Raw genomic sequence first — 25,908 nt, forward strand, 5'->3', positions numbered from 1 at the left:
CTCTTTCCACACCACAAGAAACCCTCTGCTTGGATTCACTACCTTTCAGCATATACTAAGAAACGTATATCAAAAGTTCTTGTATCAAAAGTTTTTGTCATCTGTGCACAGGACGGAAAGCTACCAGCGGAGCTGGGAAGAAGAAGAGAGGATGGGGCAATGTAACATTGGTAATAGGAGCAAATCCAGCCCCTGGCCAGAGAAATACCCTTCACTCATGGAGAACAAGGTCAGGCATTTGTAGAAACTTCATTTCCAGAAGAACAAAAGGATAGAGCAAGTATACTGCTCACAAACATTAGGGGATATTTTATCGCTTCATATTCATTTTGAAATATCTCCTAATGTTTGTGAGCAGTATCTGTAGAACAGTGTTTTGCATATGGATTCTCCTCCTCGTGTACTACTTGAGCAAGGCAGACCTGCTTCTCTCTCCTCAGTGTTTTCTTGCAGTCCGTGGTCCTCTCAGAGATGGGATGCTGGTGGGCAGAGGGTATCTTGCATTCCCCCTCCCTCAGTGCTGGCCCCTAGAAGTGGCTTGTGAGGGCAGCTCAGCCCCAACTGTCATCATCTGTGAACCAGTTACAGGGTTACAGCTTTCTCCTTCCCAAACACCGTAACTATCAAGTCAGACTCTGGGTACAGCAAAATTTTCCCTAAGAGAAATAGTCCACATGACAACACCCCAGAAGTGCACACACAAACAGGATCAGAACTGTTCTGAAGAACAAAGAACCTGAAACATGTCCCCTGGAAAAGGAAAACACACCCTGAATGAAGAAAGAACAGATATGTGCAGCAGATAGAGTTTTAAATACCATTTTCTAAAACCACAGAGCCATCTGAGATGGTCAGTTGAAAGGACAAACCTGCTATGAGAATAAGCATTTCACAGCAAGGTGGATCTCCATTTAACAAGTCTCTCTGGCATTCCCTCAATGTTCGCAACACTTAAAAGCCAAATTGGAGGCATCTGTTTTTCCTGCTGAAACTTCCCACCTGGTTGTCGATAGCCTTTTCCAAACATTGGCCCAGGTTTGATCTCTCCCAGCCGCCTGGCCGTCTGAGAAAGCCCCAGGAGAGACCGTTAACTCAGACTCTCAATATATCTCCCACTTGAACTTCCAAATTCTATTTGGGAAAGACATTCTTATGTTCAACCATTTTACTGGTAAATTTATTTTAGAAATTTTAAATAGCGAGATCCGAAGTCACATGCTTATATTGCCAACTATTATCTCATAAATAAGTGCAATATTTCATACAGGAATCATTTCTCCTGTCATGTAAGTATACCCCCACATACACACTTAAATAAAAGCTGCTCAGAGACAAGGAATGTCTTCCTTTTTCGCCATATATCTGCTCAGTTTCCAGTATCTGTCACTGGCCACCAAATATGCTCAACCAGTCACTATTGGGTCACTTTCTGACTCAATGCCCAAACACTTTATGTACTCTCAGACACTTTAGGGCAACGGGTTATAATAGCAAACGTTCATGTCATGCTTGTTAAGTAACAGCCTTGCACTAAGCTTTACATATATTAACTTAGTGGTTCTCAAAGTGTGGTCTCTGAACCAGCACCAGAAAACTGGTAAGAAATGCAAATTCCTGATATGTGCCCTAGACTCACTGAATCAGAAATGCTGGGGACAGAACCCCACAACCTGTGTTTTAACAAACCCTCCAGGTGATTCTGACACACTTTGAAAACCTCTGGCTTAGATGAGGAAACTGAATTACAGAGATTGAGTTGCCTAAAAGTCACACAGTTAGGGAGAGCTGATGTGCAAGAAGTACAACCCGCCAGTTATAAAAACAGTCACAGGGTGTAAAATTCAGCCCAGGGAATATAGTTAATAATATTGTAATAGCTACGTATGGTATCAAATGGGTATTAGAGTTATTGGGGTGATCGCTTCATAAGTTATATAATGTCTAATCACTATGTTGTATACCTGAAATTTAAATTGAATGTCAACTGTAATTTAAAATAAATTTGAAAAAAAAACTCAGGCAGTCTGTTTCCAGAGCCTGAATTCTTCACCATCATGCAATATATACTTCCTCTCTCATGAAGAATGAGAAGTGGAGGTTAGGATATGAATGTGGGTAGATGAGGTTTTTACTATGTTCAGTGGCCAAGAGTATACCAAGCTGCATTATACAAGAAGAAAAAAGTATTGTCTAATTCTCAGCTCAAGAACCATGGTATTGAAACCGTAGATTCGCTTCCTGAGGGTAAATTGGGTTCACTGCGGGCTGGAGCTGCTGACTGCTTTCCAGCTCTAAGCACCTATTTTGGTCACAATCTCACATCCACAACTTTGATTCAAAACAAATCCATCTCTGAAACAAAAAATAATTTGATAGTATACCACTCAGGAAGGGTGCCAAGTAAACATCATATTTTCTGATACATACTACTGTCATTCGTGATCATCATAACTACCAGGTTACAGTTAAATACAGACAGCTATCAGTTGAGAGGATGGACTATGGTCCTATCGCCCAGGTGCTCAGTTGTTGGGTCTCTGATGTCAGCTTTCTGGTTCCCAGTGGAAAACAGGCATTGAATGACTCCAGCTGAGTCTGGATGCTGTTCTGAGCTCACTGCCTCTATCTAAAAATGATTTGCCACCTACTCCACCCTTTTAACAGGGCTGTGGATGGGAACGAGTTATAATATTTAATGACTGTGCAATGTTAGTGAGTTCTTAGAGGCAAGGAACAAGAGATTGACTTTAAAAAATGAATTTTGCTCTGATGATTGAGAGACAGGGTTGCGTCTGGGGGATAGAACAGAGGAAGGGAACAGACAAGAGGCAGGGTCAGTGGGCTCCACTCCAGTCAGACTATAAACAGTAACAGACATTTTAGCCATGTCCTGTGTAAGGGACTCCATTGATTCACAAGGCTCCCCTACAGAGGGATGACGAGAAGCTAAGACAGAAAGGGCCCATTCATTCATGAAGAACACCAGCTCTCCATCCCCATTGGCTCTCGCTAATGGCTCCAGGCTGATAAGGAGGAGGGGGGAGAGGCGGACAGGAGGAGGAGGTAGAAATGAAAGAAAATGATGACTACAAGATTGTCAAGGAGCAGCATACAGCTGCACAGGCAATTGCATGCAAATGTGGCTTCCCTTTTTAGCTGAATAGTTAATGTCCTCAGCTTCATCTATTTTTCTCTTTCATGTCATCTTCCCCTCCCCTCCCCTTCTCGCCTTGTCTTTTTCTGGGCTACCCTTCTGTTCCCCTTCGCATTCATCTTTCATTTTTCTCTTCTCAATATTCTCCACCTCTCTACTAACACCCACCTTCCTTTATCTTCTGTCCATTCCCACACATCTTTCATTTCTTCCTCAGTACCCCTTTCACCATCTGTTCTATCTGACTGATTCTTAACTCATCTTGGTTACTGAGTAGTCTCTCCCACACACCTGGGGAGGCTCCCCCCATTCATATTCTTCCTCCACTTTATTCTCTCCCTTGCTCCTGCCCATTTCAGACTCTATCCCTTTGTGAATAGAAGCAACATGCAAAGGAAGGGGCCTAGTCCTTCCTCGATGGCCCCTCCTGCTGGGTATTACAGTCACTGACAGATATGTAGTACTTGGGGAAAAGTTCATTCATCCTTTCTGAAAGCACAGAATGTTAGACGGAGTAAGGGTGGAAAATGACTGGGAGACGGAGGATGGGAAGAAAACTGAAGTTATAAATAGGATAAAAGAAGATGAAAAATATGTAGAGTATTTTTTCCCTCTTTCTTCTTAACACAACTCCAAGGAAATGTGCCGCAGCTGGAGAACTCGTTGGTTGGTCCATGTCTTCATCTCCCTTCCCTATAACCTCACGCTCTCTTTCCAGAGGACACCCATCACTGAGGACAGCTGGACCACAGCCCAGAAATAATCATTGCAACTCCTTCATCTGGACAGCGTAAAAGGCAAAGGAGGGGCTGGAAAAGCTCAGGGTTTTTGCCAGATATTTCCATCAGAGAAAGCCTAAGACAGGGGGAACAATAGACATCATTTGCCGCTGGGGCAGCACTTCCCCCTTGCGGGCCAACTGGGATTTCTGAGCTCCACTTGATGGCAACCTAGATCATGTGAGGAATGGTTATATGTGCTCCCGTCTTCCCATCTTACACGTAAGTCACTAGCCTGAGTGACCCCAGCTTCCTTCTTCTTGCAACAATAAAGTACACTTGGCAGGGAAATTCAGTGTCTCTGTACCTCACAAAACTGTATGGTGAACTATTTTTATTAGAGTAGAGATATAAAGTCAATATTTGTTTTGTTGTTCATGTTTTATCATTACCCCAGAATATACACACAGGCACAGAGCAAGATGCCGTGACACTTGGTGGTTAGAAGGAAGGCCTAGAGTTACTGTCTAGCTACCTGGTTCTTCTCAGGGAAGAATGGAACTGATGACTTTGAATATTGTAGAAGACTATGTTATACTGCTTTAAGTCCTTACTTTTTGAAACAGCTTTATCCGGAGAGGTTCCCCACAGTCTCATTGTCCCTGAAATGAAAACTCCTTTACCTTTGAGAATCTTGACAAAAGGACATGGGAAGTCTTCTTCACTTGGGAATTTGCACACTCAGCTAAGAAAGAGAAGGACCATGTCTTCTTTCTATAAAGAAGAAACATTCTGATCTTGAGGCTACGGGCAAGTGTGGAAGTGATCTCAGCTGTTACTAAGCAATCACCTGCAGGAAGCAGAAGCGCCCTGAGCTGAAAGTATAAAGGCAAGGTAACTCTAATCTCTCTTGAACTGGTAGACATACACCTCAATACTGACATTAATAAGCCTTAAGAGTTACAATAATATAGAAACAACCATTCTGGTCTTCATCTTATACAAATAAAACCTATTTTTAGATTTTCAAATGACCGCTTTTTTAATCTCTTAAAATTTTAAGTCCTTAAGTCTAACTGGTGAACAGGTACAAGACCTCCCTGTCTCCACCTGAAATGGGTAGAGAGCTGAGACATTTGTATTGATGTTTGGAAGAACTTGCGATACCACGCAGAAAGTGACTGCATTACTGTTTTCATGTCTCAAAGCCAGGGTGGTGCCAAAGAAGACCTCAGAGATTAATACCGATTGAATCAAGAAAACGTGGGACACTGTAATTGGTTCCATTCTGCCCTGGGGAAGAACCAGGCAACTGAAAAGCACCCCCTGCCTTCCTTTCAACCTCCATCAAGTGTTACAGCATCTTGCTTTGTGCCTGTGTGTGTCCTCCTGGTGACAACAAGACACACATTGATTTCATATCTGCACTATTATAATAGTAGTTTACCATACAGTTTTATGGGATAAAGAGACACAGAAAAACAAATGCATTTTAGTTCATTTTCAGTGGCTTTCCCCCTATGAAATTCCTCAGTATAACATATTTCCAGTTAGTAAAAGAGTAATAAAATTTCATAGGCTAACAATTTAACCAGGGAAAAAAGAAACTCAGAATTGAACTGACTTTTTGGTATTTGGATATATTATCATAACCTACTCTTATGAAAACTTTAAATTTTTTATTTATTTTTATTTATTCATTTTAGAGAGGAGAGGGAGAGACAGACAGAGAGAGAGAGACAGAGAGAGAGACAGACAGAGAGAAGGGGGGGAGGAGCTGGAAGCATCAACTCCCATATGTGCCTTGACCAGGCAAGCCCAGGGTTTTGAACCAGCGACCTCAGCATTTCCAGGTCGACGCTTTATCCACTGCGCCACCACAGGTCAGGCCATGAAAACTTTAACTTAATTTCTGAACCAATCATTTCAGAATCCTCAAATTCAAGTTTTATATTTTTTATTTAAAATAAATAAACAACAACAACAGAAAGTATGGTAACAGGTAAGTATAGGTTAATGGAATTTATGGGAAACACAGTGAGTCCTGTGGAATAGATTTGGGAAAGAGACTTGGAACTTTTCTCCATTAGAGTTCTCTGGAAGAGGGTAACTCCTGTTCACCAGAGGGCAGCACTGTGACCGGCCAGTCAGGAGTGCCGGGAATCCTGGAGGAAGGGAGCTCTTTTGAAGACGAGCAGGGGGAGAGAAAGCGAGTGGAGGAAAGAGAAGCCAGATGCAGGTGGGCATGAGCAGCGAGGTAAAGAATAATAGAAAGAGAAGACAAACGAAAGAAATAACGCTCTGTGAAAAGGCTGTTTATTCATTTCACACTTTATGACTACAAAACTTCTAGACCCTTGTCAACAGCCAGGCTAAAATGGGTAAGACGCAGGAAATGCACAGGAGACAGAACTATTTACACAGTGGAGACCTATAAGCCACTTCTCCTTACTTGGGTCCATTCCTGGAGCTTAGTGTTCCTGTCACTGAAGAATAAAATAACTCAAATTATTGAGAAGACCTGGGGATTTCCATTAGAGAACAATAGCATCCCGACCCACATATGATACGGCAGCTGTCATTTCAGAGAATGCAGTCCTCATCAAATTCCCATCGTCCTTCAACTCTGTCCTCATTTTTAGCCTTTGTTTATGTTCCTACCTGAGCCACAGTGTTCAAGACCGGTAGGAACTTCCTGAGTGGCTATGTCTTCCCAGAAGGGATAGCAAGCTCTTTGCGGGTGGTAACTGGACTGGAAACCACAGGCCATTTGAGGATCTTCATAAGAGTTGATAGTTCCCTGCCTCTGTAACCAGGAGAAAAAATATATTCAGAGGACAATCTCTATAGTTTAACCCTAATTGAAAATTACTTAATATTACCCAACTAAATATCATCCAATCAGCCATAGAAGAATAACAGAATAGAACCAACTATTGATCACAACTCCCTACCACCAAAATAATAAATAAATAAATAAATTTTTAAAAAGACACACAGAGAACAAGAAGTGTTTTTGATTTAGACTCTATGTATGCATTTTTTTTTTACCCACCCATTTTTTTAAAGTATTTCAGGACTACCTTTTCTAATTTTCAAATATGATTCCATGGTTAATAGCAAAGCAGAATCTTGGAGAATCTTGGTTATTTTAAATTTATACAACCCTGGCCTGACCTGTGGTGGCGCAGTGGATAAAGCGTCGACCTGGAAATGCTGAGGTTGCCGGTTTGAAACCCTGGGCTTGCCTGGTCAAGGCACATATGGGAGTTGATGCTTTCAGCTCCTCCCCTCCCTTCTCTCTCTCTGTCTCTCTCCTCTCTAAAAATGAATAAATAAATAAATAATTGATTTTTTAAAAAAAAGATTCACTTCCTAAATTTATACAACCCTAGATTTTGATTTTTTATGTTTTCTTACTCCTTGTTCTTGCAAGACTTATTTCAATATCATAGAACCAATAGGTGATAAATGTCAAGGGAAAAACAAAAATGAACTTACATAATAAAAATTACTCATTTTCAGTTAATCAATGTACATAGCTTTTTCTGTTTGTTTTTAAAGCGGGAAAGGAAGGGAAAGAGATGAGAAGCATCACCTTGTAGTTGCAGCACTTTAGTTTTAGTGGTTTACTGATTGTTTCCTCATACTAACTGGGGGACTCAAGCTGAGCCTGTGACCGCTTTCTCAAGCCACCAACCTTGGACTCAAGCCAGTGATTTAGGTGTCAAGCCAGTAACCTTTTGGGTTCATGCCAGTGACCATGAAATCAGTTTTGTTTTGTTTTGTTTTGTTTTGTTTTAGATTTTTTCCCTTATCTATTTTAGAGAGATGATAGTGAGGGGGGAGAAGAATCAACTTGTAGTAGTTGCTTCTTATATGTGCCTTGACGGGGCAAGCCTAGGGTTTCAAACCAGTAACCTCAGCATTTCAGATGGTTGTTTTATCCACTGTGCCACCACAGATCAGGAAATATACATATATTTTCATGATAGTGATTGCTAGGCAAGAAATTTCAATTTCTCCCAACATTGTGCCTCTCTTTCATCTCTTTGATGAAACCATAAAATATACTATTCACCCAGTACTCTCGAAGACAAAACCGCTATGTGGGAAGCCATGTTTCATGGAGTTAAAGACAGCGTTTCTTAGAGCCACACATACACGGATGCAAATCCTAGTTTCACCACTTACTAATAGTGTGTGTGTTGGGGAGAGGGCTGTTTCTTTATCTAAATCTCAGTTTACTCAGTTATAAGATGAGAATGATAATGCCTACCTAACAAGGTAGGAAAATTAAATAAAATAATATGTGTAAAAAATTATATATATATATATAAACCAAAATAAAATGTGACATTTATGTAATAAAATTATGTATTTATGAAATGCATGTTGTAAATAGTATATGAGAAGACTAATATGAGGTAGATATTCTTTTAATCCAAGAGACCCTCAACATTCTTGAGATTGGGCAGGAGGGTTAAAAATTAAGGCACTAAAGGAAAAGCAGCAGATTCATGAAAAGAAGACTTCCTGAGACCAGAAGTCTAATCTACACTGGCCCATCTTCAATCTTCTTTTTCTCTTTTTCATTCTTTCTCTCTTCTCTTACAGTTTCTCTTCCTCCTTAAAAACCCCAGTTGAGAAACCAAACTCTGCTAGAATGTGATGTCATTATATCTATTGATGTGAAGGTGGTAATTAATAAATGTAACTCCTGCCCTGGCCAGATAGCTCAGTTGGTAGAGCATCATCTGGAAGTGTAGAGGTTGCTGGTTCAATTTCGGTCAGGGCACATAGAGGAGCATATCAATGTTCCTGTCTCTCTCTCTTCTGTCTCTCCCCCATCCTCTCTCACTGAAATCAGTAAATAAAAAGATTTAATAAAAAATAAAATAAAGTTAAAAACGAATAAATGTTAACACCTCCTCTGTGGTATTTTCATCCCTAAAGGGTAGTTAGCTAACCCTCAATTAGACCCTCTTGTGCCCTGTCTCCCTTGAGCATCATCAGCACAAGGACTCAGTCCTGTTGTGTTAGATTCAGTTGATCACTGTCTACACTCTCTTCTCCATTTTGCAATTGCCCATCCACTTAATCTCAGTAAAAATAACAGAACAGAATATATTGGCACAGAGAAAAATGACAATCAAACCCAAAATATAGAAGGAGATCTTGTGCACATTAATTCTGACCGTATTTTGCATAATATTCATAAAAACATTCAAACTAAGGCTGGATGAAGTGTACTTTTGGGCTCTTCATCTGCCAACTGAGCTAACAGCACTGAGATGGTAATAGCACTCTTGAGACTGAATGGAGTTGCCTTGAGTTACTATATGTTACATGCTGAAGTCCTTGGCCTTCTGTTCCCAAGAGGTTCTGGTGAGAACCACAGAGTATAAATGAAGCAGTGACAATCCTGCTACCTGTTTGTGTTTGAGACCAATTGATTTAAGGAAATCATCAATAAGAACATTCCATTGAACACATTTCCTTAATTCTCTTATAAAAGTATTTTTGCTGACATTGTATTCTAAGATTATAAGTTACCAAAGCAATGACATTAAGGTGTTCTTTTGAATCATCAAGAACAGTAAGAATGCAATAATACTTTGCAACAAATCTATTTGAAACCCATTTTCTAAATTAGGTCTGTGCTCTTGATATCTGTCTATCCCAATCTTTTTATATTTTTTTAGAGTCTTTCTCAAAACTAAACATCAAGTATCAGAGTTGTAGAGATAGGGTCTTTTTGACTGAATTTATTTTGGTGACACTAGTTAACACAATTACACAGGTTTCAGGTGCCCCATTCTACAACACAACTGTATTGTATACCATATTGTGTATTCACGCCCTCCAAGTCAAGTCTTTGTCCATAATCTTTTATTGCCCCCCTCCACCTCCATCCCCACCCCACCCCACCCCACTCTACCCCTGGCAATCACCACACAAAACTCATGGACACAAACAGCAGTGAGAAATAGAATCTTGAAGGAGAAAATATTTTTCGTAAATGGTAGGGAAAAAACTCTAAATTGCTGGCCCTGCCTCCTTTTGGAACAGTAGGTGCATGGCATGCGCAAAGCAGATATTTGTAAGATGGCTGCAGGTAGTACGAGTAGAATACAGGTGGGTAGGGAATTGGTAGTTTTTCACAGGCCTTGCTAGTGAGGGCTCTCTGCTAAGGATGGCCTAGGGGAACGGTGTAGTGTGCAAAGGGGTGTGAGGGAAAACGAGCTGGGTGCAGTGTGCAGGGGAGGGGCGGAAGGCAGTGGGTGAGGAACAAAGCAGTGAGGGTGCAGATCTGGGCCATGGAGATGTGGCTGAGTAGTGAGTCAACTCCCAGTCTTTGACTAACAACCACGTGCAACACCAGCCTGAGTTTCTGTGGTTGGCTTTTTCATAGAGTCTGTTCTGCCCCCAAACCAGGCTCTTTGTTGTCAGCGATAGTTCATTTGCTACTTTATAAATGGAACTTTATTTTTAAAAACATTTCATTTTTAGCAGTCCTTAGTGGATCCAGAGGACCCTATTTTTTAAGAACAAGGAGATAATGCACCAAGCTAACAATGAAGCATTAACATCTTTTCTTGCCGATGCTCCTGGAAGCATTGTGACCCCTGCCACCTAGACACCTGCCATCTAGACTGCACAAACTGACCTAATATCTATTTCATAAGGTATGAAAATGACATTTTTACTTATGAGAACCACATAGCCAGTTTCCAAGTCATTATAAAACTGTCTCCGTTGAGAAGGAAGAAGCAGGTTGTTAACAGGTCAGAAATCATGACAACACAGCCTCCACCTCATTGCTTTGAAACAGCACCACCCAAAACAAGTTCCAGTGTCTTCATGGACACCTTCCTTTCCCAGCTACACCTGGAGGTGGCTTCATGAGATGCAAGCAACATGCCCAGTCTCTGTCACAGTTTGAAGGAAACCATCTAACTGGACCTCATTTATTCATCCCACAGGTGATTACTGAAAGAAACTTGCATACATACCACACCCAATCTCTGCCAATTGATGTACTAAGAATTGTGCAGAGATGGTCACATTTAATCCTTATCACAATCATGCAATATTAGTATTTTTTATCTCTATTTTATAAAAGAACAAACCGAGGTTTTACGAGGGCAAGTAAATTTCCAAAGACCACACAGCCAATAAAATCATGGAGATGGAATTCTAACGCAGGTCCCTCTAATTTTAGTCTCTCTTCTCTGTGCACCGTGAAGCTCATGTGACCCTAGGACAGACTGCCAAGAGGGGCGCTGCTGTCCCATGCCAGCTAGCAGAGGAACTGTGAGATGTGCATTCATGGAGCAAGTCCATATCATGCCAAGCGTTCTGTTACATACTGAGGTTATAACAGGAACAAGAAACCAACTTTATGCTTAGGAGCATACAGACAGACAGGAAATGACAGTGAGGGGATGCGGCAGGCCAAGAGCTGATGTGTAGGGAAGGGAAGGCAGCAGCAGGTGAGATTTTCTGGAGGAAACAAATTAAGGTAAGAACTGAAAGGTTGAGTAATGTAAACATTACTAAAACATTTGGTGAAGGCCCTGGAGAGGAAAAGAAGATAATGACATATTACCAGTGAAGATTAAGAACGATTCAGATAGGTGAGGCACAGAGATAAAGACTGTGCCTGGGGGCAGTGAGGATGCTCAAAGGCAGGGTAATTAGGAAGGGTTAGAGCTAGAGACAGGGGAAGCTCACAGCCTCCGTGGCCAGGAACAGTAGGCAGGAATTTGGCCTCGGGAGTAGGCAATGGCAATCATATTAGAGATATAAGTACAGTGGTACCTTGTCTGACCAGGCAGTGGCGCAGTGGATAGAAGGTTGGACTGGGATGCGGAGGACCCAGGTTCAAGACCCTGAGGTCGTCAGCTTGAGCGTGGGCTCATCTGGTTTGAGCAAAGCTCACCAGCTAGGACCCAAGGTCGTTGGTTTGAGCAAGGGGTTACTCAGTCTACTGTAGCCCCACGGTCAAGGCACATATGAGAAAGCAATCAATGAACAACTAGGTCATCTCTCTGCATTCCTCTCTATCTGTCCCTATCTATCCCTCTCTCTGAGTCTCGCTCTGTCTCTGTTAAAAAAAAATAATAATAAGTACAGTATGTTCTAGAAAGCAATGTGGTAAATTAATAAGCTCTAGAAAGCCTTGTTGGATGGACTGAGTAGGAGCCCAAGGTGGGGAAGCTGACAAGGGCAGAGCCATACTAGACACTGAGGCCAAAGAGAAACATCAATACCACCAATCTGGACTTAACTTTGTTACTTTTTTTTTTAATTAAGAGAGAGAGAGACATAGACAGAGAGAGGAACAGAGAGAAGGACAGAGAGACAGACAGGCACAAAGGGAAAGAGATAAAAAACATCAATTTTTGGTTATGACACTGTCATTGTTCACTGATTGCTTTCTCAAATGTGCCTTGACCAGGGGGCTACAGCAGAGCAAGCGACCCCTTGCTCAAGCCAGCAACCTTTGGGTTCAAACCAGCAACCATGGGGGTCATGTCTATGATGCCACGCTCAAGTCAGTGACCCTGTGCTCAAGCACAAGCTGGTGAGCCCGTGCTCAAGCCGGCGACTTCAGGGTTTCGAACCTGGATCCTCTGTGTCCCAGTCCAATGCTCTATCTACTGTGCCATCACTTGGTCAGGCACTTTGTTACTTTTTTATAATAATTTTGCATTAGTTTTAATTTTTTTAAGTATTGCATTAAGATGTTATTTAGCTTGTTGACTAGATTTTGGGGCAGCCCTTAAGTGTTGCCTCTGGGAAGTGAGTGCTTCACTCATCTCCGCCTAGTTCTGGCGCTGAGCCTCAGTCCAGTGAAGAGCTGCATCAAGGTCATGAGTATAGAAGTAAAGAGGAAACAATACATGTTTCAAAGAAAAAAATCAATGATTTCATGATTGATAGGAGATGAAGAAAACATGGGGGAGTCCAAGATAATGCTCAGATTGCTTGGTTTCTTTAATAGGAAAAATGATGAGTTTAGGTACATAAATGAGTGTGGAAGACAATCTCACTTGGTTGTTTAGAAAGAGTGAGGGTAGAGCACCGTGGTGGAGGGGTCCCTAAGGCGGCTGCAAGCTAGGAGAAAACAGAAAAGGGCAGAGTTAGATCTGGGCAGCATAAAGGATGTAATTAGAGTACAGAGCAAGGAAAATGGCAGTCAAAATGGAAACAGAAAGGATCAAAAGCGGGTCTGTAAAGTTGCCTGTAATTAAGAAGAGCAATTGGGGGGAAACAGCGAAGAAGGACCAATTAAAGACATAGGAAGAAAATGAGAGCCCTGGCCGGTTGGTTCAGCAGTAGAGTCCCGGCCCTACGTGCGGAGGTCCCAGGTTCAACTCTTGGTCAGGGCACACAGGAGAAGCGACCATCTGCTTCTCCACCCTTCCCCCTCTCCTTCTTTCTCTTTTTCTCTCTTCTCCTCCCCCAGCCACAGCTCAAATGGTGCAAGCAAGTTGGCCTCGGGAGCTAAGGATGGTTCCATGTTACCTCAGGCACTAAAATAGCTCGGTTGCTGAGCAACAGAGCAGTAGCCCCAGATGGGCAGAGCATTGCTTGGTAGGGTGCTTGCTGGGTGGATCATGGTTGGGATGTATGCAAGAGTCTGTCTCTCTGCCTCCCTGCCTCTCAGTAAAAAAAGAAAAGAAAGTGAGAAATTGTACAGTACCGTGGGAGCCAAGAGCAGCCTCCCAACCAGAGATGGTTGTCAAGTGGCCTTGGAGCACTTGGGTCCCCCGGGCACCTGGAGGAAGCACACGCCTTTGCCTGCTCTGTCACCCACAGCGCTGAGCCACCTCGGAGCGACTCCGCTCTCCCTGTCCTCTCAGACAGAGGCTGTCAGAGCGTACCAGCTCACAGCTTCCCCTTTATGATCCTGGAAACAAATGAAATGAAGCCCCGGAAGCTTGGAAACTACCAGGACAAAGAACACAGGCTTATCCCTGTTCAGCTTTAAAAGTGAGCTGGTGCCAGCAGCCGCCGCCATAGTTGACCACCGCCAACAGCTGACCACCGCCACCCGTCTGCAGTCAAGGTCTCCTTCACTTCTACGTCTTCCTAGCTCCACTTCCCAGAGTTTCAGAGTCCGGGACCTCCAGCTTGCCTGTCCACCCACAGGCAATCTCTGTATGACACTCTTCACCTGTCCCTGCCCTGGCCCTGCCAAACCTCACAGCTATTGCTTTTCTCACAGTCTTTCTTCTTTCTGTCCCCCAAAGAGCCCCAAAATTAAAAAAGCGAATAGGGGACTACTCTCACAACATTAACTGCAAACATTTGGCGCCTGCCTGTCTATGTGAATAGGTGTGATCTTCTCTTCAAGCTTGTTTCTTTTTAGCCACACAGCCTTAAACGCCCAGGTGTTTGCTTCTTTCCTCTGTCCTCACCATTCTTCTATACTGTGTCACTCAGTGTGCAAGGTCTGTGGGAACAAATCTGCCTTTTCTTGATAGACCACAGAATCCTAGGTTTTACCTTAGTGCAGAGCCATAAACATATGAGACACAATAAATATAGAGAGAAACTGCTGTTTAAAAAAGAACCCTGAGGCAAAGCTGAGTTAACACTGAATGGATGGGCATATGGGTTTGCCATCCCAGGGGTAACTGTGTTGTTCTAATTAGGCCACGGACATTCCTGTGCTGTAGCAGAAAGACAGAAGATTGGAAACCAGGAAGCCTGGATTCAAGTTCTGCACTGCCCCTAAGGAGCTGCGTAGCCTCCAGCCTGTCGCTTAACCTCTTTAAGCTTTTGCTTCCTGAGTAGGTTGGCCCCAATGATCTCCAAATTCCTTTCCAACTTCCAGTCTCCTTTTTGCTGATCTGTCCACATTCTTTCTCCTGACCTTGTGACTAACAACCTTCATTTGATAAAGAACCACCCTAGGGTGGAGAAGCCTTTCAGCCAAAAGTTGTCATAGTCATAATTTGGACTCGTGACCTACAATGTCCCCTTAAAATGTATCAAAGCCTTCATTTTGTTTGTCTTCATTTTTCCCTAAAACCATACTCAAACACTCTTTTGACCTCACATTTCCTACTTTTCAGTAGACAACAGTGAAGCTTAGGAAGTTCCTGGCTACTGAACAGTTCATGTACCAAGTAGACAATTTCTCCACTTAACAACCTTCCACCCCATAGCATGCAGCTGCCCCCCACCCCCACGCTGGGCTGAACTACTCTGCAGACTTCTAATCAAGTTCGGGCTTCCTCATCCGCAGGTGTTAGACAAGCCAGCACCTCATCTCACAGGCTGTCCCACATGTCACAGAGAAACTGTGGGCAGTGCTGGGGAAAAGTTGAGGGCAGAGCGTCTCTGGTCCTTGGAAGGACACTGGTACGTCTGCCTCCAGAGGGCACATTGCTCCTGGTCCTTCGATGGGCAGAAGGGAAGCAGGCAACACAGAAATGCTCCTCAGCTTAGTGCGGACGCCTGAGTCGTCGGGCAGGGAGGAGGGGGGTTAAGGTGGTGCAGCCACCAGCAGAGGCAGGAACAGACAAAATAGGAAACTCTCAAAGGGCAATTTAATTTTAGTCTCAAGGCCAGGAAATTCTTTTTAAAACAATAAGAGTGATGGGCCTGGGCCTTGGTGAAAGGGCAGACCTGACACGCGGCAGGTTTCTGAGAGAGAGAAAAAATCTGAATCAGCCCTGGCAGTGTGAGCTGCTGAGCTGGGAACCTCGAATTCTGCTCTTAAAGGAAACGCTGTGCTTGGCTTCCACAGAGACACAGCTGAGGCTGGCCCTGCTGGTGTGGCCAACACTGAGGCTTCTCTTGTCAGCCTGAGACCACAGCCCCCTCCAGGCATAGTGGGCATGAGTGAAACCTGGCTGATGGTCAGAGCTGGACAGTGCACACCTGGGTGCCTGGACTTGACACTTCCTGGCTGAGAGATCTCGGAAGAGACAGGGTGATTGGTCTGCATCTGCTCGCTTAGCACAGAGCCTTCAGACTCCCAGTGGCTCTGGGCTGACAGCAGCAAGCACCCCATAGAGCGAAGAAGAAAGGGGAGGACAACTCAGAGCCTCATGTGGGATGTGGGCAGGAGACCGCACCGTGGCTAAAAGACAGGGCAGTAGATCCAAATTGGAGATTTTTTCTTAAATCAGAAAAGAGCAAGTCATCATAAATAAGGCATATAGATGCAGGAATGAAAAGTCTGTTCTAAGTTGTTATATATCACCACATATCTAAAAATTGATTGAGGTGAATTCAGTAGTAAGTGGTGTCCCATCCCAGGAGTCAAGAGATCTGGGTCACACTTCACCTCTTGCCTGCTCTGTAAACTCACACAATTTATTTAACCAATTAAACCCAATTTCCTAATACTGAGAGACAGTCTCTAGGTCATAGTCTGGCTCTGAAATTCTCTAGATTGTGCTGACTGCACCGAATATCCTAGAAAAGTCCTGCTTTCTAACATGCTGGGAAAATATATGTTATCCCTCTTTTTTTTCCTTCATATTTTCTGCCACTAAGAGTGGTGGGCATCAATAATTTCCCCGAATCACTATGTTGCAACCATCTCTGCAGGAGTAAAGTCACCACCATCCAACCAACAAGAAAAACGTTTACTGTTCAGTTTCCATTGCCATTCTAAGTTTCCTTCTGTGCACACCCACTTCTGACTCTGAATCTAGCCCATGGCTCTTCAGCACTCCCAGAAAGAAAAAAGGCATCTTTGCAAAGATTCATAGTGACACGCACAAGCACGTCCCAAGAAGTGCAGAAACAGCCCAGATTCGAACAGTTCTAGATAGGAAGGGCATTGCTTTCCCAACAACAGTGCACGAGGGTTCCCTTTTCTCCACGTCCTCACCAGCCCTTATTGTTTGTTGTATATTGATGAGCGCCTTTCTGACAGGTGTGAGGTGACATCTCATTGTGGTTTTAATTTGCATCTCTCTGGTTATTAGTAATATTGAGCATCTTTTCGTATGTCTATTGGCCACCTGTATGTCTTCTTTGGAGAAGTATCTATTCAGGTCTTTTGCTCATTTTTTAATTGGATTTTTAATTTTTTTAAATTATTTTTTTAGAGAGAGAGAGAGAGAGACAGGAACGTCAATCTGTTCCTGTATGTGCCCTGACTGGGGATTGAACTGGCAACCTCTGCACACTGGGGACTATGCTCTAACCAACTGATCTATGTGGCCAGAGCTGGACCTGTGTGTGTGTGTTGAGTTTTATAAGTTCTTTATAAATTTTGGAAATTAACATATTATCAGATGTATCGTTGGCAAATACATTCTTCCATTCAGTGGGTTGTCTTTTCATTTTGTTGATGGTTTCCTTTGCTGTGTAAGAGCAGCCATGTGGAAAGCTATGTGGAGTTCCCTCAAAACATTAAAAATGGAGCTGCCTTATGACCCAATGATTCCAATTCTGGGAATATACTTGAAGAAATTCAAAACACTAATTCAAAAAAATATATGTGCACCCCTGTATTCATTACAGTGTTATTTACAATAACCAAGATTTGGAAGCAGCCCAGGTGCCCAGCAGTTGAGTTGATAAAAAAAAAAAAAAAGCTGTGGTACATTTACACAATGGAACACAACTGAGCTGTAAAAGAAGAAGGAGGAGGAGGAGGAGGGGGATGAAGAGAAGAAGGAGGAGAAGGAGGAGGAGGAGGAGGAGGAGGAGGAGAAGAAGAAGAAGAAGAAGAAGAAGAAGAAGAAGAAGAAGAAGAAGAAGAAGAAGAAGAAAAGGAGGAGGAGGAGGAGGAAGAAGAAGAGATATCTTCCTCTTTGTTATAGCATATAAGGACCTGGAGATTATGCTAAGTGAAAGAAGGCAGTCAGAGAAAGACAAGTTCCATATGAAATTACTCATATGTGGAATCTAAAAACAAAACAAACTCACAAACAAAATAAAAACAGACTCATAGGTGCAAAGAATAGACTGACAGCTGTCAGAGGGGAAGGGTGTTGGGGGTCTGGGTGAAAAATTTGAAGGGACTAAGTTAAAAAATACCTTATAGACACAGACAACAGTGTGGTGATTACCAGAGAAAAAGTGGGGGCAGAGGTAGGTAAAAAAAGGGTAAAGGGGCAATAAATGGTGATGGAAAGAGACTTGATTTGGGGTGATGTACACACAATATAATACACAGATGCTTTATTATAGATTGTGTGCCTGAAACTTATATAATTTTATAAACCAATGTCACCCCAATATATGCAATTAAAAATATATACATAGATAAATAAAGAAGGCCATTGCTTCCCAAGGATGCCCAATTAAACCACAATTACTCAAGATAAGAGAACCAAGTCTGTTTACACAATAGGGTTTAAACCACCAGCTCATTACAAGAGACTTGATCTGTTGGCAAGAGAGCTGTTTCTAGGGCAGGGTAGTGATGAAGCAAGGTGGTTTCTCAATAAGAATGTCTCCATCATCCCTCCACTAGCCCCACCATGCTGGCGACACCCTTATATGACAATAATGGAATCATTTCTACTCCTCCCTCCATGTATCCACCTAACACAATCACAAAGTCCAGAGAAAAATGGACTTTGTCAACTAAGGGAAAGGGATATAACTGAAGTCACCTTTGTGGCAGGCACAAAACAAACATTTTTCTCATTTAACAATCACAGTGAGCTCACATCTGTCTGTTTCACAGATGAAGACACTGAGGCTCAAAAAGATTAAGTAATTTGTTCCAAGGTCACACACATGGCTAGTAGTGACCAGGATTTAAGCCAGGTTCTTCTGACTCCAAAACGTCAGTGCCTTTTATGATAATTGGCCAGGCTACATTCCACAGCTGCCTGGCCCAAGACTGAAGGCAATCAGTGTCTAATGCCCAGTACAAAAGAGGCAGGAATAAGGCTGCCCAGCTTCTTCTTCACCGCAGTCAGAAGGTGAACATAGAGTTATGTGTCCAGCCAGCCATCCTTTCATCTATCCATCCATCCATCCATGACAGAAGGAAGAAAGAAAATGTACAAAAGAGGGTTTGCTGAAGTCATGAAAAGATTGGCAAAATCCACAGTCAATATGAAAGACCTCTGTGACATGGAGGTGTGTCTGAGGACAGGAGTTTGGAGCTCACTTTTGCAAAGCACTTAGCTAAACCCTGTGGGTAGGCTACTCCCCTCTGCCAGCACCACACTAGAGATTCAGGAGCCTGGCCAGTTCCTAACGTCCCAATGGAGTGGCACAGGAAGGATGAAGGCCAAGGCCTGAAACTTGCCAATGACTGTCAGACTCCCTTTCCCCCTTCCAACCTGAAATCTAGCATTTATTTGGGCATATTTCTATCCCTTATTGATTCAGTAATCGGATATCTGAAATAGCCTTGATTTCATGTCACGTTACTCAATACAATCAAAGCAATTAAGTGTCTAATATGTGTCATCTATTTATACAATTTGGAAATTTTTCATATTATAATCACAAGTCAAAAAAAGATTTTTGTTAGGCTGCTTCTGAAACCCTGGCTTTCGTTTAAAAATTACTATCACCATATTTACAAGAGAAGAGCATTTGATCTCGAAAGAATGGCTGCTTTTCAATGTGATTACCCTAAAGATTACAAGGATTGTTCCTTACACCCAGAGTCTCATCCTAGACAGTGCTAGCATGTTGGAATATTCATGTTACCTCTTGGGCATCAGTGCCTTTGTGTGGTCTGGCACAGTGAGCAGCCACACTTGCCCCCGCATACTGCTGTATCCCCAAGGGCCTGAGCTCTGAGGAGGTGAGTGGGCAGTGTTGTTCCTTCCCTCTGAACAGTTCAAGGTGCTTCCTAAAGTTTGCTCGGCCCCGGAGGTCATCAGTCCCTGAGGACCTCCTCCACATGTCCTCTTTGCTTGTGAGGTAGCCAAGGACGGGGACTTGTTTGGTCAAAACTAGGAGTGGCCCATCCCTCCCATTCCTGTCCTCCCCCAACTCTGCTGGCTCAGTGGCATGAAGGAGAAGATGACGCATGAAAGGACGAGGGACCAGCACTGCAAGGGACTTCCAGGGCTCTCTACAGGCTTGCTGAGATAGCATAACAGGAAGGAGCGCTTCCTCCCCTTGAATAAAAGGGTCCCTGACCCACAACCCATATAAGTACCTGAGCATGCCATCCCCCTCCCACACAATGGCCAGACAACTTCCAAAAGGATTGTTTCTCTACCTCCCCAGCTGTGACATCATTCATTGTAGTCTCTTGAAGCCTGACCTTAGAAGAGGAAAAAGGTGTCCTCATTTTGACAAGCTGACTCTGAGACAGATAATGTGAGTTCTGTGTGAAATGCTCAGTACCTAACAGTGGCATCGGCCTCACAGCCATTGCTGAGACAGTCGTCTGATACAGCAAATGAACTAATAATGCTAATGCTAGCTATAGCGTGCAAATAAAGAATCCAAGATGAAGTAATCTTCAGAGACCAGAAAATATTCTTATCCTGATTTAGAGGTTTGTTTTTTGGACAACTAAGTAGTATGCTAAGCAAAACCCCTTATAACATGAATACATTCTCAGGTTTTTTCTTTCTAAAACATTCATTTACAGCCCTGGCCAGTTGGCTCGGTGGTAGAGAGTCGGCCTGGCGTGAAGAAGTCCCGGGTTCGATTCCCGGCCAGGGCACACAGAAGAGGCGCCCATCTGCTTCTCCACCCCTCCCCCTCTCCTTCCTCTTTGTCTCTCTCTTTCCCTCCCGCAGCCAAGGCTCCATTGGAGCAAAGATGGCCCGGGTGCTGGGGATGGCTCCTTGGCCTCTGCCCCAGGCACTAGAGTGGCTCTGGTCGCAACAGAGCGATGCCCCGGAGGGGCAGAGCATCGCCCCCTGGTGGGCAGAGCATCGCCCCTGGTGGGCGTGCCGGGTGGATCCCGGTCGGGCGCATGCGGGAGTCTGTCTGACTGTCTCTCCCCATTTCCAGCTTCAGAAAAATACAAAAAAACAAACAAACAAAAAAAAACACACAATAAAACATTCATTTACAAGCAACAAAGATCTATTTTGACCAATCTGTACATGCAACACCATCCTGCCTTCAAACTTGGTCTGTGACTAATCTAAGCCAGGACTTCTCAACCTTGCCACTACCAATATTTGGGACTGGATAATTCTTCATTGTGGTGGACTCTACTGTGTATTGTGGGATGCTTAGCTACACCCCTGACCTCTACCCTCTAGATGCCAATAGTATCTCCATTCCCCAAGTTCTGACAGCCAGCAATATCAACAAGTATCCCTTGGGAGAAAATTACGCAGCTGAAAACTCGCTGCTTTCATGGCCTTCCTCTTACCCTCAAACTTCTCAGACCTGGGGCAGAGTTTCTTTCCTTGGTGGCCCAATCTAACTAACTCAGAGATCAAAGCACTAGACAAAAGGACTTGGATTAAGTGTCACAGGTTGAGTCCTAGACAGAGAGGTTCTAGCCGAACTGAGCAGACTTGGTGCCTGACCTTGACTTCCTTGTCCAGAAAAGTTAGTGGAGCTGTGCTCTTCCACAAAAACTTAGATTAGGATTGAATGTGTGAAATTTGCTAGTTTCTCTAATGTCAGTGTTCCCAGGTTATATCCTATAGACAAGTTATAGATTTTGACTGTTTATTATAGTCCAATCTAAAGTTGAAGGTATCTGTAGGAGCTGGTTTATTGAACTTGAGTTTGTACTAATAAATTTTATTTACTGATTTGTATTGATTAGAGAGAATGTACGTAAAGAAGTTGAAAGACTTTCTGCTTGTTCTGTGTTCTAAAATATTGCCTAACTAGTTTCAATGATGGAGAAACTGAGGCCCAGAGAGAAGTTCTGAGCGAAAGTGCTAGAACAATCACTTAGCAGTTCTCTTACCCAACCTACTGCTTTTGCCCAATAACTTTGAAATTGGTAGTGAGAAAGGATCCCACATGTTGGTAATGCTTTTCATATATGGCTATTGGAAGTGGAAGCAAGTTGGGTCTTTGTTTTGAAACCTGTAGCAATCACTCCAAATGCATTAAAAATGTCCAGTGTATTCAACTGGGGTGAGTGGTCTTTAGTCAAAAATATGCACTCTGATTATATTGGTTTTTTAATCTCATATAATTTTCCGATAACTTATCTAAGATAATTTAATATTATACCTTCAATTTGTATACATATAATAAGTTTTTTATTTCAGTATCTAAAATAAAATAAATGCAAACTCATGGGGAATTGACTTTTTTTTTTTTTATTCTTTTTTTTTTTAATAAATTTTTATTAATGGTAATGGGATGACATTAATAAATCAGGGTACATATATTCAAAGAAAACATGTCTAGGTTATTTTGTCATCAAATTATGTTGCAAATCCCTCGCCCAAAGTCAGATTGTCCTCCGTCACCCGCTATCTAGTTCTCTGTGCCCCTCCCCCTCCCCCTAACTCTCTCCCTCCCTCCCATGTCCTCCCTCCCCCCCACCCTTGGTAACCACCACACTCTTGTCCATGTCTCTTAGTCTCATTTTTATGTTCCACCAATGTATGGAATCATGTAGTTCTTGTTTTTTTTTGATTTACTTATTTCACTCCTTATAATGTTATCAAGATCCCACCATTTTGCTGTAAATGATCTGATGTCATCATTTCTTATGGCTGAGTAGTATTCCATAGTGTATATGTGCCACATCTTCTTTATCCAGTCTTCTATTGAAGGGCTTTTTGGTTGTTTCCATGTCTTGGCCACTGTGAACAGTGCTGCAATGAACATGGGGCTACATGTGGAATTGACTTTTTTTTTAGACAAATTATTGAGCTTATTTAATTTGATTAGAATACTGGTAAAGAAAATTAACATAAACTGGGGGTTTTTTGTTTTTTTTTTAATTTTTTTTTATTTTATTTAGAAAATTTAATTTAATGGGGTGACATCAATCAGTAAGAGTACACAGGTTTTAAGTAGACATCTCTATAGCATCTGAACTGTGGATTGTGTTGTGTACCCATCACTCAAAATCAAATCATTTTACATCACTGTGTATTTGTCCCTTTTTACTCCCCTCCCCCACCTTCTTCCCACTAACTCCCTCCTCCTGGTAAGCTGGTTTTAAAATCCACTTCTCCAAGCGAACCACACGTTTTGCTCTGACACCCAGTGGTGGGATTCAGCTGGTTCACACCGGTTCGGCAGAACCAATACCTAATTTTTTGTTGCGTTCAGCAAACTGGTTGTAAAAATGGCACTTGTAATCAGAGTTCTCTCTAAGGTGGGCACCTGGGCAGCCGCCCAATGTGGAAATCACAAATTTACATTTCTTACTCTTTTTTAACATTCTTCTGCACAACAGCATGTTCTAAGTGCCCATAGTCATGTTCATTCCATCCATAGATGAAAAAACTTGCAAGTGAGGGTGCCAATCAAGAAGCAATATGGAAATATCTTAAATATCAGTTTTATTGTTTTTGTCAGGTATTATTTAATATTTTTCCATTAATATTTTAAAACTCTTTCTTATAACATCACCTAATCTTGTGTACCTCTTTTATTGTTTTTATTTAAGTATTAAATGCCTGAAATAATAAACCACCTATAGGTATATCGTTTTTTCATACTTAAAACAGTCATTAGGGCAGAGAGTCGGTTGTTAAATTATTTGAATCCCACCACTGCTGACATCACAATATTATTATTTATTTTAACAAATCTCTACAATATCATCTTTAAGAAAAATTTAGTGTAATTTATACTAACCTTAGACAATAACCTCTGGGTGGGAAGCGGGAATAGCTATTCCCTGGCAACTTCTCCAGCCCCTTTTGTGACCTTAACGTACAAGTCCCTTGACAATTTCTACTAAGCAAAACTGCTTGGCTCTTATTGTGTGCGCGCGCATGTTTTAAAACATATTTCTGATATAAACTGTAGTCTAAACCTTTTCCTTATCTTAATTTTTTTTAGAATAGTGAGTGGTATTTGTATGAAAACAGAAGCCATTTTATAGAAAGAAACATGTGTGATAAAACAGCCAGTAAAGAGAGATGTGTTAATCATCCCTTAAACACAGAAGAGCTATTGAGTAATTAATTTTTCAATACTACAGAAAATAATTTTCAACCACGTCAGGTATTTCAACATACAACTACAAGAAGAGGTTTTAGTTAACTGAGTTACCAGTGCCAAAATTTCTGCAGAGCCTCTGACAAGATAGTCCAAGAGTGGACTCAGAAAAAAACTCTGATGGATTGGTGTCCATTTAGACCCAAGAATGTACTGAGAAGTGTTAACAATGAACTTGTCCGTCCATTACCAAAGTAAAAAAAAAATCATATTTATGATGGCTGTTTTTGTATAAAACATACAGAATTTACAATGAATAGTTAGTGATAGATCTGCTAATATTAAAGTTTCATTTAACATTGGAATTGATGAAAGAAAATAACGGGATCTCTCACACTGTAAATTTATAAGAAATTTATCTAAATATTTCTACTGATCAGCCTGGTCTTTTGTGCACAGTGGATAAAGCATCGACCTGGAAATGCTGAGGTCGCCGGTTCGAAACCCTGGGCTTGCCTGGTCAAGGCACATATGGGAGTTGATGCTTCCAGCTCCTCCCCCTTCTCTCTCTCTGTCTCTCCTCTCTCTGTCTCTCTCTCTCCTCTCTAAAATGAATAAAAAAATAAAAATAAAAAAAAGAAAAGTTTTAAATATTTCTACTGATCAGCATGCAGTTTGGGTGACTATTCCCTAAGGGCAAGAAAGTTCAGGGAGTCCTATTTTAAAGTTTCTTTACCCCTCTTATTCTACAATTCACAAAACTTTCCTGTAAATTTATCACACTTTATTTCTAGTTTCAAATTCTGTAATTAGAAAGCTTGTGTTATTTAGCTTTTATGTATGAGGTCAAAAACAAGTTTAATTATGCTAGCAATAGGTCTAAAGTTCATCAGTACATGAAAAATCTTCAACTGAGCAGTAAAAAAATCACTGGGCTTAGGCAGAGAAAGAAAAATATCATATGACCTCACTCATTTGAGGAATCCACGGAACAATGAGGAGCAGAATTAAACCTGAGGGAAGGGGGGAGGGGGGCAAGGGATATGTTGAGGGGAATTCGGAAGAGTGGGGGATGCAATGGGGCAACACTAAAATCTATGTAAACACAATAAATTAAATAAATAAAAAATCACCGGGCTTTTCCTGTTAATTGCCTTCGAATCACAGTCTCTGAAACACAAACACTAAATAATCTTTCTCAGCCAATCCATCAGTCTCAGATTTCTCCTTTATATGCTGATAAAAAGGCAGATAATTTCAAAATCTAGCTCTTCCAAAAGATTCAAAGCTAACTCTAACTTTGGAGTTGGCCCCTGGCTCCTCAGTGTAGAAGAGGTCAGAAGGCAGGTAGCACGGGGAGGGGGTTGGGGGGACATGGACGGACTTACCGCCATCACTGGTCTTGCTGCTGAGTAAGGGGCGGGGCCGCTCACTGCAGAATCCATGAAGTAGCTCATCTTGTTTTCAGCACCTGCGTGGGAGAAAGGGTTCGCTGAGCGGTTGGACACACCAATGTGTGGACTAGAAACCACAAAGCAGTTAGAATCTTAGAACTGGAGTCTCCTTAGGAGCCATCAAGCTCTGTGTTAGAGAAAAAAAAACAACTCAGAAGGATGAAGTGACCAACCGAGCAACCAGAGAGGGGGACAGACAGCAGACAGAACCAGTCTGCTGATGGCAAAGTCACACGGAGAAGGAATAGCCTCTTAGTGTGCAGAAAATAAGCAGTGAGAGTACAGAAAGCCCCTCTTGCAGGGCTTCTGAGCAGGAACTGGGTCTTGTGTGCCTTTTTCAGTAACATCCCATCCACACATCACCGTCCCTCCACCCAGCCAGGACTGGCACAGGGCTGGCACACCCTACACAGTTGTGGCATAAGTTGATTGACAGAGAAAAGATTGGGGAAGAAGAATGAAAAACAGACATATTAGCCAGGATCCAAGATACAGAGAAACAGAGAGAAGACCTGGAAAAGGGATCAACATTACTCATCTTGGAAAAAGGAGAAGGGCTATTAAATAACTC

The 25,908-nt window shown here is 42.3% G+C and overlaps 1 protein-coding gene across 4 annotated transcripts in view; it reads right to left on the minus strand.

Moving 5' to 3' along the window:
• Positions 1–25,908, minus strand: part of ETS1 (ETS proto-oncogene 1, transcription factor) — a 134,906-nt gene that overhangs the window by 93,339 nt on the left and 15,659 nt on the right. For all 4 annotated transcript variants that reach the window (XM_066259707.1, XM_066259702.1, XM_066259704.1 and 1 more), the window contains 2 exons: positions 25,272–25,354; positions 6,535–6,679 (listed from right to left, as the gene is read on the minus strand). In XM_066259707.1, the coding sequence (XP_066115804.1) occupies positions 6,535–6,679; positions 25,272–25,340 (214 nt within the window). In that variant the 5' untranslated portion in view covers positions 25,341–25,354. The remainder of the gene's footprint in view (positions 1–6,534; positions 6,680–25,271; positions 25,355–25,908) is intronic.

Source organism: Saccopteryx bilineata, chromosome 2, assembly GCF_036850765.1.
Source record: "Saccopteryx bilineata isolate mSacBil1 chromosome 2, mSacBil1_pri_phased_curated, whole genome shotgun sequence".
NCBI lineage: Eukaryota > Metazoa > Chordata > Mammalia > Chiroptera > Emballonuridae > Saccopteryx > Saccopteryx bilineata.